This window comes from Ochotona princeps, chromosome 27 (genome assembly GCF_030435755.1).
Source record: "Ochotona princeps isolate mOchPri1 chromosome 27, mOchPri1.hap1, whole genome shotgun sequence".
Classification (NCBI taxonomy): domain Eukaryota; kingdom Metazoa; phylum Chordata; class Mammalia; order Lagomorpha; family Ochotonidae; genus Ochotona; species Ochotona princeps.
In genome coordinates this window covers 26,022,286-26,041,139 of record NC_080858.1, presented here as the reverse complement: position 1 = coordinate 26,041,139, position 18,854 = coordinate 26,022,286, and the positions used below count along the sequence as shown (strand labels likewise).

At 46.3% G+C, this 18,854-nt stretch overlaps 1 protein-coding gene across 1 annotated transcript; it reads left to right on the top strand.

The window, feature by feature from the left end:
• The first annotated feature begins 7,149 nt into the window (after positions 1-7,149).
• Positions 7,150-7,663, top strand: LOC131478117 (large ribosomal subunit protein uL14). Its single transcript, XM_058655815.1, has one exon. The coding sequence runs from the start codon at positions 7,176-7,178 to the stop codon at positions 7,596-7,598; it is 423 nt and encodes a 140-aa protein (XP_058511798.1). The 5' UTR covers positions 7,150-7,175; the 3' UTR covers positions 7,599-7,663.
• The last annotated feature ends 11,191 nt before the right edge of the window (positions 7,664-18,854 follow it).

Genomic DNA, 18,854 nt, shown 5'->3' with positions numbered 1-18,854 from the left:
TGCATTTGGACGATTTTCTTGAATCTTGCTGATTGTTTGAATTGTGTGTTATCAGTGAAGTTGTGTATTAAAATGAAATTTAGTTGCGCCATCCTCATGTACCTCCATTTTGGTTTGATTTTCATGAAATTTGCTTTGTGGTCTTGAGAAGGCATGGAGGTGTGAGATTGAGTGAAAAAAAAAAAAGCAGACACAGTTAATCCAGATGCAGTCAGAGTTCTGAGTGCAGCCTGTGGCATGCAGCCCAGGAAAGCAGCATTCAGGCACAGTCCCCAGCCCACTGTCGGTGGTAACTGGTAGACCGCGTAGCTCCTGAATAGCTACCGCTCTGAGAACCAGAACACAGGACCAGACTAATAACTGATAAATATGCTTTTCGCATTTTCCCTTCATCCTCAACCTAGAACCAGCTGGAGAAAGCCTGAGCAGGTGTGCATAACTCCTGGTGTCTGATGAATCCACCTGCAACTTCCCCAAGCCAACACCCTGCAGGAAGGCTTTACCCTCTCATCCACCAAGAAGGATCGGCTTTCTTCTTCCTGCCCTTGACCCAGCCACAAGTGACAGTGGCCAACTCCTTTACTGCAGCCTTTGTCTCTTCTCCTTGGTCGGTCTTTTAGATGCAAGCATGTTTTGCCGTAATCTCCTTTCCAACCAGTCCATTTCAGCACCGACTTCATCTCTGAAGGGCTATAGGTATTCCAGTTTCTCCTGTGGACTTTTCTCCCTTCCATTCTAGTTGAGCACTTCCTGATCTTGGGATCTTAGTTCCAGCTAAGTCCTATCAACCCAGAGAGGCCACATTCTCCTAGCCTGAAGAACCCCTGTTTAAAGATATTTAAATAGCTTGAATCAAATTATTGTTCATCCCTTCCTTGGCAGTTGCCAGGAGCCTCCCCCTTTCTGCACAGCCCAGCATCTCAGTGGAAATCTCTGACTGCCTTGGGCGCGAGGAGTGTCCCGTCTCTTCCTGTGAGTCAGCTTCTGGCTGCAGGGGTAACAGGTGCGTCCTGGAGGCTGAGCAGGTCCTCTGGGACCATGGGCTTGTCTACACTTCTGCAGATTTTGCATCTTCTTCCATTCTGGATCCTGAGTCTCTCAAAAGCTTATGTACTGGGCCCAGTGCAGTAGCCTAGCAGCTAAAGTCCTCGCCTTGAATGTGCTGAGGTCCCATATGGGCGCCGGTTCTAATCCCGGCAGCCCCACTTCCCACCCAGCTCCCTGCTTGTGGCCTGGGAAAGCAGTTGAGGATGGCCTAAAGCCTTGGGACCCTGTACCCACGTGGAAGACCTGGAGGAAGTTCCTGGCTCCTGGCTTTGGATCGGCTTAGCTCTGGCCATCGAGGCTCTTGGGGAGTGAATTAGCAGATGGAAGATCTTCCTCTCTGTCTCTCCTCTCTGTATATCTGACTTTGCAATAAAAATGAATAGATCTTTTTAAAAAGCTTATGTATTTATGTGTAGGGGGCTAAGACAGCAGTGTTGTTGCACCTGCTCCCCGCGACAAGCCTGTGCGCACTGAGCAGGGTCTTCCCCTGCTAGGTGAGAAAGGTGAGCCTGAGACCAGTGAGGGGCCTTGCAGTCATGTTTCCCATGAGCAGCAGAGGCCGACTTTAGATTCAGACATGGCATACTTGAAGCCCTACACCTAAAACTCCATGCTGTTTTAAGCACTCTAGGGCTGGGTGTTGGGATGAGAGCGTGACACTTGTGTGCCTGTGGTCAGTCCCTGGCCCTGGCTTGGCTGCTTGCTGGGCAGCCTGTGGCGGCAGTGCAGCTGGCCAGGTCACCGAGTGCCCGCTCGCCCTGTGGGCAGATCCGGGTGAAGCCACAGGGCCTCCGTGACTGGCACTTGGGGGTGCCCAGTAGAAAGGAGCGCTTGCTCGCTTGTTATCCATTTCTTTCCCTGCCCTTCCCAATAAATTATTTTCAAAGGTGAAATAAACAGATGTTTATCTTAATTCTGTTAACTGAAGCCTTGGTGTTTCCTAGTTTTCTCTTTGCTCTGTGAACTTGTGCTGCCATGGTCAGCTGGCATCTTACGGAAGAACTGCATGTAATGTCATGAACTAAAATTCTCAGTCCTGTGTCGTTCGTCATACATAAATCAAGAATTCTGGTTAAATAGAATTATTTTAAAAGTTGTACTCCTTGTTGAAACAAAATAGCATCCCTTAAAAGTTTTATTCTTAAAAGTTGTTTAAAATGTATGTACTTCAAATGCAGTTAAATGCTTTTTATATGTTTTGGATTTTTTTAGTTTAGAAAGGAACAGCTGCTGGTCAATTGGTCATTCTCAGATTTATTGGCACAACTTCTGTGTAGGAACGAGTTTCTAGATGGTCCTAAGTTGAAGCCAAGAGGTGGTTTCACATCACGGAATCTCAAAGCCCATTGTTGACATTAATATGATTAAATAAAGATCAGAAATGCTCGAACTGTCTTCAGTATGCTATTTGCAAAATATAAAATACCTGTTAAATGGAACCTAGAGTTTATAAATTGATTTATGTCAACACATGAACCTAACACTACCATTTACTGCTGTGTGTTTTTTATTAAACACGTTATGAAATTGAAATGACAGTTAAAACAGTTTATTCTTTCATGCTGAGTGGAAATATGGAGCTGTCGCTGGTATTTAAGAAGGTAATATAAGCATTTTGCATTTGCTTTCTAAGCATAATACAGCAGCCAGAACTCAGCCAGGATTTCCTGCTGAAAACAGCCCCTAGCGTGGAAGCACATTGAAAGTCATGGAGGTCTTGCATTTTCCCTTGAGCCTGGCGTATCCGACGCACTTTGCCTCTGTCTCCTCATCACTGCCTTTCTTAGCAGGAAGAAGTTTGTATTTTGTTTCATCTGTGCAGTTTCTTGACATCTAGTGGGGCAGTGAGGACAGTGTGTGCGATGCTTCAAGGAAAACAGACTGAAGACAGACAGTAACTGTGCTTGCCACCCCGAGATGAGAACCTTGGCCGTGTGTGTGTACCTAGGCCTGGCTCCCTGCTTCCTGTGTGTGTGTGTGTGTGTGTGTGTGTGTGTGTGTGTGGATGGGTGTGTGGATGGGTGGATGTGTGTGTGGATATGTGTGTGGGTGTGTGTGTGGATGTGTGTGGGTGTGTGTGGGTGTGTGTGGGTGGGTGGATGGGTGGATTGCTGTACATTGTATGTATAAAGAACTTATAAGATATTGTTCTCAGATCTTAGGAAAATAATCTCCCTTCCTATATCTTACAGACAATACAGAAAAGGTTTTAAATGGTGCGATTGTGCTTTCTAAGCTTACACTGTCTGTGTCCCTGTTTGCTGATTCAGCTGATATGTCTGTTACATATGGTTGATGATGTGTTTGCAAAATAAATTTCTCTGCAATTGCTTGACATCAGCATCTAGGTGATAACATAAGTTGTTGCTTCTGAAGTCAGTAATTTAGCAGCCATCTGGAAAGCCTTGGTGGGAGGGTTTGGGGAGGGGTGGGGAGAACCCAAGTATCTATGTAATTGTGTCACATAATACAATGTAATTACTGAAGTTAAACAATAAATAATTTAAAAAAAAAAAGACAGCAATTCTAGTTTAATTTTTACTGACATGGGACAGATATTAACATTTTTAAAATCCTCCAAATGGATTTGATTGGTGCACTCAGAGTTGCAATACCCTGACCTATTAATTTATTTTATTTATTTCTACAAAGATACATGTAATTGAAAGGCAGAATGGGAGAGACAGGCTAGGGAAGGGAAGAAGGAAAAGAGAGGAGAGGAGGGAGACAGAGTCCAGTCTGTGTCGACATGCCTGCAACAAGGACTGGGGCAGGCTGAGGCTGGGAGCCAGGAGCTCTGTCTGCGTCTCCCACCCGAGGGGCTGGAGCCCACGCACCTGGAATGGCCTTAGTTGCCTCCTGGGTGCCTTAGCGGGAGGCTGGCCTCAGAGCATGGAGTAGCCGTGTAGTCTGCAATGGAACAACACCTGCCATTAATTGATTGGCTTCTCGAGCTGTGTTTCTAGTCATGCCACAAAAGGAAAACGATATAATAAAGAAAATGGGTAACGACAAAACTGAAGGACTCTGATATTTAGGGCAGAAACAGAGATGATGGTAATCCTGAGAAAGGCTGGAAACCAAACTCCCGAGGACGAACAGCCGCATGCGTGTCCTGGCACTGCAGGAGTGACTGGTGTTAGCGCTACCCCCCCAAACCCAAAGGTCAGTGAGTCACTCAAGGAGGTCTTTATGTCCGTGGGGGAGGTAGCCATGGGGCAAGGAGAAAGCAGAAGCAGAAAGAGACATAGACAAAGAGCAGAGGAGAGAGGGCAAAGGGAAGAGACCTCTTTCTAGCCTCCAGGTGGGTATTGGCAGGTGCGGTTGTAGGTGGACCCCAGGGATAAATGCCTCGGGGTTGGTGGAGCTGCTCGCTTTAAGCCTGAAGGTCACTAAGCTTACTTAGGCAGTGGGCCTTCAGGGGGCCGAGAGCTAGGGGATTTAAGGCAGCACTGGGTAAGCAGGCATTGGGGGGCACTGAGTCCAGGCTGGGGGGTCAGTCCTGGGGTCTCTGCTGGAGTCACTGCTTAAAGATTGGTGCTGTCAGTTAGCTGTGGTAGGAAGATATTTGATAACTGATAACTGATTGGTCTGACAGAAGAGTGCTGCTGTAGTGAGAATAGCTTCTATTTTATCACTGTTGTTTATTTGAAAGGAAATGGTCGGAAAGGGGAGACTGAGAGGTCTTCATCTGTTGGCTCACTCCCCAAATGGCCGTGGTGGCCAGGGCTGGGCCAGGCACAAGGCATTGCTGTCCCAGGGTGTCGCTGGCTGCTGTCAACATGTCAGCTTCATTTCAGAGCACAATCAGGTCAAATGGCCAGGCATACTTAGCATTGATTTTAATCTGTGGTTGTGAAGGAGTGAGCTCGGATCTTTGGGTATAGGTGGTGGTTGGCCTTGGAGAATGAGAAGGCCTCCTTCCTTTGCGCTGTGTCGGATGGGGCTGCATTGCAAATGTGTGCTGCACGCTAGCGTGTGAAGACATCGTGTCCATGTAGTTCCTTATGGAGGCTCTGCACTGCTAGCCAGCTCTGACTGTGTGATCAAAAATGAAAGTACAAAGTTTAGACTATAACATTCAGGTGTGAAGCCATTCAGAAGGGGTGCTGGGAAAGCATTTGGTGCAGCAGTTAACACGCTGCCTGAGGCGCCTGCGTGCCGTGTCTGAGAGCCTGTGTTCAGGTCCGAGCTCTGCAGCTCCCTCCGGCTTCCGGCTAACGCACCCTGAGAGCAGCGGTCATGGCCGAGGTACTGGCATCCCTGCCGTTCATGTGGAAGTGCTTGATTGAGTTCCAGGATTCTTGCTGAAGCCTAACCCAGTTTTGGTCATCGAGCGTGTTTAGGGATGGAATCAGTAGATGGAAGGCCTGTCTCTCTCTCTCTCCTTCTGTCTGCCTTTCAAATACAATGAAAACAAAAAGATTTAAGAAATTAAAATTTTTAGAAAAAGCAAAACCCTCTGAAGAGTGCCCGTTACAATTCCTACAGAAATTGATACCTTTTTCTCTCAAACCCGAGTTGTTCCTCAATCATCTCCTGGATTACTGACACTACAAAGAAGATATAGCCAAAAGTGAGGGATTTTTGAAATTTACTTATTTGAGAGGAAAAGAGAGAGAATGAGCAAGAGTAGACAAAAAGCTTTCACTGCTGACCCACTGCCCAGTGCCTGTAGGGCCAGGTTGGACCGGGGCCAGTGCCAGAAGCCAGAAGCTTGATCCAGGTGGAAGGTTCTCCCTGTTACTTCCAGGGTCCGCCTTTTCAGGAAACTGGAGTTGGGAGCGAGAGCCAAGAATTTAACTCAGACTCTGACATGGTGTACACCTGTCTCAGTCACCGGGATAAATGCCTTGTCCTAAAGCAACAAATAGTAACTCACATTTTGGGGCTCTTACAGAGTTAATGACTTTTGGTTCTAGCCTGTGCAGTATGGTAAACATGAACTGTTACGTCTTACCACTGGTATTTTTCCTTATGGTGTTACATCTGTGTTGAGTCCAAGCTTTCCAGATGGCATTGAGAAATCAGTTGTTCACTGTGCCAAGGCAATGACACAGGCATTGCACAAAATGACACACTCATGACTTCAACACAACCTGCGGAGAAACCCTTTTGTCAGGTGTTCAGGTAATGAGTTAAAAATCTCTGGGCGTACCGGTTGGGGTTCCTCTCTGAGGATTTTTAATTGTGCCACCATGAGGGCAGCTCCAGAGTCTTGGCCACCGGCCTCCAAGCTTGGGAGTGCCTGATGTCAAAGTGGCCTCTGCTGTCACCAGCCCCCACACTGCTCATCTTCCGTCACGTGACAGATCGTCGCTCGATCGTTTCTTGCTGGTTGAATGATCTGTGGAGCACCTACCAGGAAGTCGTGCACACCGCAATTTTAAACTTGATTCTTCATTCACAAATGACCCCATCTTTGAACAGTGGCAGTGTTATTATCGAAGCTGATTTTCACGCTAGCTGGGCAATGCTCAAGTATCAAGGCATTGATTAATAATTTAGTCTGGTGAAATGGAAAAGATTCTGACATGAAAGGCATTGTGACTCATGAGCATTAGAGAACCTGAAACAGGAATATTGACTAAACCTTGATTTTTTTCCTTTGGTTATTCCAAAGTAATTAAACCATTTTTTACATAATGAGAATGCATTTTTTGTATTTCATGTTGAAGATATAAATTTTGTTATTACTATTACAGCATTCATCATCAATTATATACTCTGCAATAACAACTTTATATTCGTATCAGTACATCAGCAAGTGGTATATCAAATAACACCTTTTTTGGCTGTACATTTATATTTACTTAAAGAGTTTAAGGAATTCTTCTGAGATTTCTGGTACAGTAGTGCTATAAATTTATGCTTCACAATCCACTTTCCAACCCTAACATGTTACAGCGAAAAGTAAAATGCTAAAGCCCAAACCAGACAGATCCAGTTGTACTTTAAGTGTTCTGGGAATAGAAAACAAGACAGCAACCTGGAACTGAAGCCAGGAGTTGCAGAATCCCATGAAACTAGGTTCTGGCAGGGTCATGTGAGTCAAAAAATGGCTGATTCAGATTATGCATTCAAAAGCTGCTGGAGTTTTTCCTTTCCGTCTCTTTCCGGCGTCCAAGATGTCGAAGCGAGGACGTGGCGGGTCCTCCGGCGCCAAGTTCCGCATTTCCCTGGGTCTCCCCGTGGGTGCCGTCATCAACTGTGCGGACAATACAGGAGCCAAAAACCTCTACATCATCTCCGTGAAGGGGATCAAGGGACGGCTGAACAGACTCCCTGCCGCTGGCGTCGGGGACATGGTGATGGCCACAGTCAAGAAGGGCAAGCCAGAGCTGCGGAAGAAGGTACATCCAGCAGTGGTAATTCGACAACGAAAGTCATATAGGAGAAAAGATGGTGTGTTTCTTTATTTTGAAGATAATGCAGGAGTCATAGTAAACAATAAAGGCGAGATGAAAGGTTCTGCCATCACTGGACCAGTTGCAAAGGAGTGTGCAGACTTGTGGCCCAGGATTGCATCCAACGCAGGCAGCATTGCCTAGTTATTCGATGTATTTGTATAAAAAAGATAACCAATTAAAAATTGTTTGCACCCAGAAAAAAAAAAAAAAAAAAAAAAGGCTGCTGGAAACAGCAGGAGTAGCTATTGCAGAGGGACTAGGCCAAGCTACCTGCTGATCTAGTAATCAACTCTGTAATGACCCCTGGTTACCTGTGGCATAGAGAGCCCTCAGGGGCAGGCAGACACAGGCTGCAGGGGCTGGCAGCTGACTGCCACCCATTAGACGGTTCAAGGTTAGACATAGCAGCACCTGCAGAAACACCAGGGAAAGGAATCCACAAAAGTAGTAAGACAGAACCAAGTTACTCCACAAAACGTGAACATATGGCAGCTTCAGATGACTTGAAATATGTTTCCAATTCTTACTCAGGTCCAGAGAAATAATTAATAGGTACAGGCAAGTGGTCACCAGTTAAGGTCAAATGGATATAGAAAAAAATGACCAGTTAAGCATCCTTTGAAATCACAGTCATTGAAATGAAGATCTAAAAAACAGGATAATTTTAGACTGGGCCTGATTGCAGGACCTTGTGAGCAGGGTGGGATGAATGAAACCCACACCCTGCTGTGTCGTAATGGAGTTACGGAGCGGTACACACAGAAGTCTGCTAAAAGCTGTCAGGATAGGCAAGTGGGCCTAGACTAATGCAGATTTCTCATCAGCCAAAATAGATAGCAAAAGGTAGCTTGAAATCAAGGTCTTAATCTCAAGAGGCTGCAACGCAAGTGCTGGGTACATGTACAAACCGAGTGAATCGGGCACCAGCAGTGCTGAAAGCAGAGCTGGAGAGCCAGGAAGCGACCCTCTGGTCAGATCTGGCTCCACGCTGTCATTTTCAACATGGCTGACCAAAGGAATTCCAGAAACCTGCTCCAGAGCGGCACTTCCAAAACCCACTTTTGTGAATCCCAGGAGTCAGTTCAAAATGTAGAAAGTAGCATGTGATAACCTGGTAGACCCCCTTCTCCATCTTGTGACTGTTAGGTTAAGAGGCAGTTGAGAGAAAGCCTTTCAGTTCAGGTGAAGGGTGTCATTAGTGGAGAATGCTGTGCCTCTCCCTGGCGGGAGATGGCCCAGGACCAATTCCACCTGACAGGGTGACCACACGAGGGAGATGGCCGCCCGCCACACCCAGCACTGGGCTTTATCCATCTTGGGCGTGAGGGACGGGAGGGGCAGCAGCTCCTCGGCTTGTGCACGCGTGTGACGTGTAGTGCAGGGCAGTCATCCCCACGGGTGTTGACCTCTGTCCAGAGACAAGGTCAAGGTGATTCGGCATTCCAGACATTCCTGGATGGGAGTGTAGGCTGGACTTCTGCTAGGTGCCAGAGTCACTTCCTGTCTGCCCAATCTAATAATCACTATTTTATGTTATCTCCCTTTTCCTCCTTTTAAAAAATATTTATTTTTATTTGAAAGATTTACAAAGAAAAGAAGATACAAAGATCTTCCATCTGCTGGTTCTCGCCCCAAACAGCTGCAGCGCCTGGAATGAGCCAAGCCAAAGCTAGGAGCTTCCTCGGGGTCTTCCACTTGGTGCAGGGGCCCAGGAACTTGAGCCATCTTTTACTGCTTTCCCAGGTCATAAATAGGGATTTAGATTGAAAATGGAGCAGCTGGAGCACCAACCAGTGCCCTTATGGGATGCTGGCACTGCAGAGAATTAGCCTGTTAGGCCACCACATGGCCTCTGTTAACTTCTTTTCCAAGTTGAGGAAACAGGTTCTTGGAAATTAAATCACCCGAGTGTTTGGACATGAATTGTTTGCAGGCTCTGTGCTAATAAAGTATAAATTTCTCATCTCTTATTTACCTAATATTAATGGGTTTATTTGTTTCATTTTGTTGTATGGAAGTGGAGTCATTACTTTAAATGGAAGTTTTTATTTCTCATCATTGGAACTGTGTCCGGCATTTCCAATACCTGGTCCTAAGGATGTTCTTGAGTTGCAAGTCTTTCTTGCAGTGGGAATGGCCCCACTTACTAACTGCTGTGGCCAGCAGCTTCCACAGTCTCTGTTACCTGGCCAGTGCTGTGTGGTTTCAAACCTGCTGCAGTTGTACTCAACGCATGTGTATGAAAAGGGAACTTGTAGCTCTGTCCATGCTGGCCAAGGACTAAGTCATTACCCGGAGAGCATGACCCCTACTGTGCACCATGGTTCTGATATCAAATGGTTATTGTTAATTTCCTGACTGTCGCACAGGTTGTTCCACCTGTTGTTTTGTGGATATATCCCAACACATATCGGGAATGGTAAGGTTACTGTTGATTTCATGAGAACAGCCATACAAGTATTTCCAACTGTTATTGTGTTTGTGGATACAAAGTGACATATTTGTAAGTGGAAGGAACTACAGCAGAGTTGTATGGTCTCCTTTGATGTTACAATTCCACTTTTTAAAAATTGGCAGAATCAGAAATAATAATGGGTCCCTCTTAATAATGGGTCCACACGAAAGTTCTTTCTGATGATCCGGAATTGACTGGGTGGAAAGCCAGTTGGTTAGGGGTCTGCTTTTTTTTTTTTTTTTAAAGATTTTATTGTTATTGGAAAGCCGGATATACAGAGAGGAGGAGAGACAGAGGAGAAGATCTTCCATCCGATGTTTCACTCCCCAAGTGAGCTGCAATGGGCCGGTGCGCGCCAATCAGATGCCGGGAACCAGGAACCTCGAACCTGTTCCAGGTCTCCCACGCGGGTGCAGGGTCCCAAAGCTTTGGGCCGTCCTCGACTGCTTTCCCAGGCCACAAGCAGGGAGCTGGATGGGAAGTGGAGCGGCCGGGATTAGAACCGGCGGCCATATGGGACCTCAGCACATTCAAGACGAGGACTTTAGCCGCTAGGCCACGCCGCCGGGCCCAGGGATCTGCTTTTTAATGGAGGAATTTGTGTGGGTCCTCAGCAGGCTGTAAACTGTGTCAGTAGTCATCGAGTTATTGGGGATGGATGATTTTTGTAGGAAAATGCATAAATGCTTAAAACATAAAGAGAAGATGAATTTGTACAGAGAAAGGAGAAAAAGATTGGAGATTAGAGATGGGTTTATATGTGTTCTTCTGTAAATTTGGGGCTTTTGAGAACCTGGCTTCAGGAAGGCCCATACCAGCGCCACATGGGATCCTGGCCGATGCAAGGGTAGGATTTTAGCCATGAGGCCCTTGCACCGGGCCCAGAAACTGAAGTTTTGCTATTGGTAGCTATGTTCTTGGAGGGTGATTTTCTCTCCCAGTGGAAGTGAGTGCAGTTCCTTGTGAATTACACTGATTTCCTGGAATCAGCCGTATAGAAAAGATGTGAGCTGGCAAATGGAGAAAAAAGAAATACTCGCTTCCCAACTGACTTCACCGTTGGGCGCTTCTCTTCTGGGTGTTCCTTGGAAGCACTTGTGATTTTACAAAATGATCTTTAAAACTAATTGTTAAACTGTCTGCAAAGAGAACATGCTACTGGGTTCCCCTTCAGTTGGTTTCACAGAAAACAAAATCAGTTGAATCCTGCAGAAGGAACTGGGTCGGATTTCTTCTTGTGTTTTTAATTCTTTAAGGTATAGTGATGAATTGTTTAATATTTTTTCTATGTTAGCATTGATTGCTATAAACTCTTCACTACTGCTTTCTTGGTATCTATAGGTTTTGATATATTTTGCTTCAGTTTTCATTTTTAAAGATATTTTTAAAATTTCTTCTAAATTTATTCCTTGATCACTGGTTATTCAGTAAGTTATTTAATTTTCAGATATGTATGTTTCCCAAGATGCTTGGTTTGCTTACTGACTTCTATTTTTTGCGTGTATTTTGTTGGGACTTGGTTTTCTGACACACTGTGTTGTCTGTGATGGATGACATTCCGTGTGCTCTCGGGAGGGAGGTGTGTCCCTTACCTGTTTGGTGAGGTGCCTTGTAGATACATTTATGAACGAGTCAACCTGAGGTTCAATTTTTAAAGATTTATTCATTTGTGATTTTGTGGTTAGGTGATTCTGTCCAGCTCTGTGCTCTAATTCTTCTTCCATTAGTTTTGTTTAGTCTGTAATAATAGGTTGTTTGCTTTGTGGTAACCATGAGGTTTACAAAGAATATATTATAACTAAAATGTGCTAGTTTGAAATGATAACAACTTCACAGTGCTTTTAAGATAGAAAAAAAATTATAAAGAGAGTAGAAATATGAAACTACTCTTAGGCTCCACTCATTTCTCCCCACATTCTACATCTTTTATTTTTCTGTAATGCCTCTTTCTTCACATATTCCTGTGGCTGTTATTGCATGCAACGGGTGTGCTTTTAGTCTCAGTAAACACACACACAGTTTGCACACAGGGCTGAAGAACTCCCACCAGCGTGTCCCCAGAGGCCTGGGAGTGACAAAGCGCTCCTGCTGGCGTCCGTCTGGGAGTTCCTTGTCTTTGGACCCCTGGGCCGGCAGTCTCCCTGCAGCGCAGCACTGCAACCTGCTCCTTTTGCTGTCTGTGCTTTCTGCTGATCCGCTCTGGGGGCCCTTAGGAGTCGCTGTTTCTTGGTGTCTGTCTGTGCTGTGCTTTTCTCCTGTTTGAGAATCATCTCTTCCTGTTTAACCTTGCACTTGATTGTATCTGTAGATGGGAGGTTGCCTCTTTAACCTTGCACTTGATTGTATCTGTAGATGGGAGGTTGCCTCTTTAACCTTGCACTTGATTGTATCTGTAGATGGGAGGTTGCCTCTTTAACCTTGCACTTGATTGTATCTGTAGATGGGAGGTTGCTCTCGGAATGCACTTTTGGCCCCTTGGTGTTCTCGGGCCGCTCTGGCATCTCGGTTACTCTGGTATTTGCTGTTGTCAGGCTGTCCTGGGGTTCCTGTAGTTGTCTTCATCCTTTTGATTGTGCGCCATCTCAAGGGGGGGAACAGCACACCCCGTGACAGGCTCCAAGAACAGTCTCTCCCACCAGGGCACAGGGCTCTGTCTTCAGACCCTGACCTGGGACAGAGGCCTTTGCTTCGGGCAGGTGCTCGGTCAGCCTCTGAGCGCCACGGTGAGGTCTTAGTTCCCCTTTTTGCTTACTGAGGGCTGGAGGGTTGGTCCTTTGCCTGCCTGCGGTAGGGGAGGCAGGGCTGCAGGCATTCCTTCAGCCCAGTTAGTTAAGAATGCTTCCAACACTCAGCCTGCAGGTGTGAGCCCCGGCCAGGGGTTGAGGGCTGTGTCACGCACGGGCTTTGATCGTGGCGGGACAGGACCTCGATTTCCACGGGGTTTGGGCATCATTGCCTCTCTGTCTGCCAGGCGGGAACAAGGTGTCTGAGCCTGCAGGACTTGGAACCGGGAAGAGCTGACCTCTTTTCCTTTAGCGTGTGTTCATATTGTTCTGCTGAAAGAGTGCTCGCAATGTCTCACCTAGCTTAAAAAGCATGTGCTGGTGGCTTGGTGCGTGCACAGCTGTTCACATTGCTGGCTGGGCGGAGACCTCATCCGGCGCATTCCTCGGCGAGCATTTAGCAGATGGCCTTATCCAAGGATAGTTGTGCCTGAGGATTTCCTAAGGTGTGTGAGGTCTTGAGCATATTTGTTTTATTACTCTTCATCAGAAACATAGATTACTGAATAAATGCAAGTTCAGTTTTATTCCTTAAACTTGCTGAAGTTTTGCTTCTTTTACTTGGAAAATCAGAGTTACAGAGAGAGTGTGAGACCTCCACAAAGTAAGGGTGAAGATTTCTCTTTATTGTATCATGAAACTGGGCAAAGAAGAAGCTTGGCCGTGGCTCCTCAGGAGCGGCTGAGGGGGAGCGTGGGACGTGGATGGAATGCGGAGGAACTCTGGTCCCACGCGGGGCTGAGACTCTGCCGCCGGCTTTCCACTGTGTGTGAGCTGGACCCGTGTGCATGCAGCCATTCAAAAGTGCTGTGGAGGTTTGCTAACATGGTTAAAATGGGGCTTCAACAAGGAAGGACCACTTTAGCTTAGCTATGCAAACTCACACCTGGACCCTTGGGTTGAGTCTGTGGGAGCCTGCCTGTTACTCCCCCTGCCTGGTGGAGCAGGGTTGATCGTGTAACAGCCTAGGGCAGCCCACAGGGGACAAGGGGACAAAGGGACAAAGGGAGAGCCTCCAGGAATTAGTTGGATGAGCTTGGGCTTGTGAAACTGGTTTCTCCTTGTAACTTTTTTTAAATTTCATTTTATGACACAGTTCCATAGGCTCTGGGACTCCCCCAACCCCTCCTCAAGACCTCCCCCCATATTGATTTTCTCCATATTATTACAGCAGTACAGCTCATAATCAGCCATAATTCCATCTCCTTGTAACTTCTAATTGAGTTCAGGGTTGCACCAGATGAAGCTCAGTCACAGTGCGGCCACCTCTGCCTTGGTTCTCAGTGCCACCTCGTGCCACCTGAATCCCAGGTGCCCGGGCTGCAGAGTGAGCTGTGACAACTCGGGGAGGTCCCAGGAGCAGTTATAGGCTGCTGGGAGAGCAGGCAGCTCTGTCAGGAAGGTGACCTGTCTGGCTTCCTCTCACAAAGCAAGGCCTGTTTTCCTCTTGGTCGTTCCAATGCTGTTTGCTCCGTTCATGGCACCTGCACCCGACCCTCGTACTGTCATTTTATTTGGAGCTCTTCATTTTCTCATCAATTATCATGTTAATGTGACATAAATACATGAAGAACGAATTCAGTGCAGTTTATAGATAACAGTGTGAAGAATGTAATGTTTCTCTTGCCCTGCCTTTCTCTGTTGTGTGTGTTGTACAAACTAACAAAATCGGAGAAAACACAGCATTTTTCTTTTTGGGCCTGGCTTATGATGGTTAGCATAATTCTCTCTAGTTGTATCCAGTGTGTTGTAAATTCAGGGTTTTCTTCATTTCCGTGGATAATATTCCATTGTGTGCACAAACCACTTTGTCTTCATCAGTCGCCTTTGATGGACTCCTGGACCAATTCCACACGTTGAACTGTACATTGAGCAACCATAAACATGGGAGCGTAGGTAACTCTCCTATGCCACTTGCTTTTCCTTTGGATATGTTACCTTGAGTGGGATGCCGGGGTCATATGGTGGATCTGATTTAGGTTTCTGACTGTTTTCTGTAGTGGTTGCATCAGTAGTTTTCATGTTTGGATGATGGTGTTTCTAACTGGCATGAAGTTAAACCTCACAGTGGTTTTTATTTCCATTTGCTTGCTGATTGGTGATCCTGAGCAAATTTCCCTGTGTGTTGGCGGTTTGTATTTCCTCCTTGGAAAAACTGCCTGCTGCCACCCTTTGCCTGTTGCTTACCTGGACTGTCTGATTTCCTATTATTAAATTTTTAAACTCCTTGTATATTCTGGATATTAATCTTCCATATTCAGAGTCCCTTTCTGTCGGTTCCCTCTGCTTTTGGAGTGTAGCATTGCTTTGCGGAAGCTTCTTCGAGATAATTCCATTTGTCTGTTCTTGTTGCTGCCTGTTATTCTGGAGTCTTACCCATGAAAGCTTGGCCTTGATTAATGTCTAACAGTCTTTCTCCGTGCTTTCTCTGGTAATGTAATGATTTCAGGACTTAGGTTTAGCTTCTTGATTCATTGTGAGTTGACTTTTGTATAGTGCATAAGGTAGAATTCTGTTTCAACGTTGTGCATATGGAAATCCAATTTTCCCAACATCTTTTGAGATTGTGCTTTCCCCAGGAAATGATTGTGGGTCATTTACCAAAGATTAGTGGGTTGTAGAAATGTGGATTCATTTCTGGAGTTCCTGTTCAGTTCTGTTGGCCTGCATGATTTTGTGCCAGCACCAGAATGTTTTTACTGTAACTGCCCTGTACTGTGTCTTGGAATCTGGTGTTGTGATGCTTTATTTAGGCTTTGCTTTTATTGTGGAAGGTTGTTATGGCTGTTTGGATTCTTTTGTGTGTGTGCATATGTATTTTAGGACTGTTTTTCCTAGATCTGAGAAGAATATTGTTGGTATTTTGATGGGAATCACATTGAATTCACTGATTTCTTTAAAGTATGGGCATTTTAATGTTTTTCTTTTTGTGTGTGTCTTCTGTATCTTTATTGATTTGTATTTCCCATTATAGAGTTCTTTCACATTGTTGGTAAAACTTATCCCAAGGTACTTGAATTTTTTGTACTGTTGTGAGTGGGGTTAGTATTGCAGGTTCTTTCTCAACCACAGTGTTTGTGTGTATGAGATCTGGTGGTTGGTTTTTTGTGTGTTGATCCTATGTACTGAAATCTTTAATTTCCTTTATAAAGGATTGCATCATCTGCAAATGACAAAGGAATCATTTGACTTTGTTCCCTTCTGATGTGTGTCCTTCTGATTTTGTTTGCTTGCATAATGTATCTGGATAAAACTTAGAGAACTATGTTTAGGGCTGTGGTGAAAGTGGGCGTTCTCTGCTTCTTAGTGAGAGTGTTTCCGGCTTGGCTTCATTTGGTGCTGACGGGGTTTTGTTGTTCATTGACGGGGTTTTGTTGTTCATTGACGGGGTTTTGTTGTTCATTTCCCTGAACGTGCGCCTTCTATGCCGTTTCTAAAGCTTCTTTGTACACGAAGATGTGTTTCACCACTTCATTAGCATCTAATGAGACAACCATAAGGTTTCTACCCTTCATTTTGATGAGATGTTTTATGTCTATTGGTGTGTATATGTTGAACCATCCCTAGGATAAATCCCACTTGATCTGAATAAATTGTCTTTTGTTGTGTTGTTGGATTTACCCACCTACCTACCTACCTATCTTCCTTCCTTCCTTTCCTTCTTCTCCTTCTGCTGCTGCTGCTTCTCTTTTTCTTTCTCCCTTACCTTCCCACCCCCTACCCCTTTCTTCCCACCCCCTACCCCTTTCTTCCCACCCCCTACCCCTTCCTTACCACCCCCTACCCGTTCCTTCCCACCCCCTACCCCTTCCTTACCACCCCCTACCCCTTTCTTCCCACCCCCTACCCCTTCCTTACCACCCCTACCCGTTCCTTCCCACCCCCTACCTCTTCCTTCCCACCCCTACCCGTTCCTGCCCACCCCCTACCCCTTCATTCCCACCCCCTACCCCTTCCTTACCACCCCCTACCCCTTCCTTCCCACCCCTACCCGTTCCTTCCCACCCCTACCCGTTCCTTCCCACCCCCTACCCGTTCCTTACCACCCCCTACCTCTTCCTTCCCACCCCTACCCGTTCCTTCCCACCCCCTACCCCTTCCTTACCACCCCTACCCGTTCCTTCCCACCCCCTACCCCTTCCTTCCCACCCCTACCCGTTCCTTCCCACCCCCTACCCCTTCCTTCAGTCCTACCTTGTTTCCCTCACACTAATCTCTAAACACTCTGGTTACCCCCTGCTTGAGCAAACCCAGCCTCAGAAGGCACAGGGCAGCTCTGGGGGCGGGCGGCCGTGTCTGTCCATCGCCGTAAACCAGGATGGAAGTGATTGCCACCTAAGGAATGAAAGGCCTCTCTTTTGAACTCAGTTTTTACTTTTGCACTGTCACGCACAGAGCTTGTGGCCATGGCACCAAGTGGCGTGTTGCAGCGCTGTCACACCAGGAGCACTGCTTCCCTGCGTCTCTCTCCAGTGCACGAGACAGAGGATTTGGAAAGCATGCTCGTTTTTCTTTCTTCAGGAGTATGCTGACTTATGGAACTTTGCTATTTTATGTGTCTGCTTTGTTCTGTTTGGCACCAGACAAGAAAAAAAACCACTTAGACTTTTATCAGTGAGGAAAAGCCATTTCTCCAAATACGGTGCCACAGGGGCACATAAATAATGTCGCCTGGCTCCATCGAGCTGCGCCATGCCTTTGCCCTTGGAGTCTGAGTAAATGCTTCCAGAATTCTCTCCATGGGATGGTGGACTCCATGTGGTGCTTGTTGTATAGCTTTCCATATTAGTGTGTTGCTGTAGGCTTCCCGAAGCTCAGGCACAGTCCTCTAACACGTGCATTGAATCTCTGATGCATTTATGGTTACCTCCCCATTAGAGACGCTGATAGGTAATGTCTCATGCCTCACACTGCTTTCTCCTGGAGCACTTGACTGAGTGCGGAGTTGTAGAAATCAACTAAGGACTGAGTCAGCACAGCACTGCTCATCCACTGACTCCAGTTCTTGGCTGTCCAGTAGTAGTACACATCTGTTACCCAGAGTTCCTAGCACAGTGTATGTGAATGGCTTCGTCTGTGCAAATGACTGCTTGGCCTCGAAGGATAGGGCCCAGTGAGCTGGGAGAAAGCTCTGGAGAGTTAGAGCAGAGTGCCTACCCACATGGGACAGGAAGGGGACCACGCTTGGCTCTCAGGCGCTCATGCTTCCTGCCCAGCTCTTTCAAAGCGGAGTCTCTCTGATCTTTCTGCTGCTCCCTGACCTCTGCCTGAAATAGCATCTCATTGTCTCCATTGAGGTTGTTGTGTTCTGTCTGCCTAACATTGCAGGTGACAGCTGGGTTGTGCTGCTGGGCAATGGGACCTGGGGGGATTTTCTGGGGGCAGGGATGGCCAAAGAAAATGAGAATTTTGTTGAAGGAATGAATGTTCACAGAACAAATGAGGCTTCAGTCTACGTGGGTGGGATGGTTCCCACAGGATGTGGCATTAGAGGACACAGAGCAGAAATGACCTTGCACCATGGTCATCTGAAGTGTTAAAGCAGTGACTTGGGTCCCAGGTGAGGACAACGAGGTATATTGTGACTACCAGTTTTTCTCCAGGGGAAGAAAGCAGAGGTATTCCAGAGGATAATTTTTGTATTAAATCATTTATCTACTAAGCATCGCACATACAGATCCTGGGGTTGAGATGGTATTGACAGATCCTTGCCCATAAGGATTTTGCAGTCTGCTGAGAAGCCTATTGAATACAACCATGGCATTGATTTCAATAAACCTAATGAATGCAGTTGAAGTACAACTGAGAAGTGATTGAGATGCCGGAATGGGGCCTTGATGGGCTGCCTGAGCAGGCTGACTCTAATCAGGCAACTGTTGACTTTGTGGACACTGGACACTGATTCCAGTCTGGAAAATACTCCTCTCACCCAAATATAAGGGCCTCCAGAACTCATCTGTTCCCTCCTCAGTTGAGGTACTCTTCACTGTAGCTGGCAGAATTGACCAGTCTCTTAAGCAGATTCAGTGAACTCTCAGCTCTGGAATTGCACGTTTTCAGTACTGAAGCTTATTTCGTTGTTACACATTTCAGCTTTCTGCTGAAATGATCAGTCTTTCCCTACATGTTTCTACCAAGTCTATCCTTCTTCCCTCATTT

Coding starts and splice junctions, on each gene's coding strand:
- LOC131478117 (XM_058655815.1), top strand. CDS start 7,176: ATGTCGAAGCGAGGACGTGGCGGGTCCTCCGGCGCCAAGTTCCGCATT.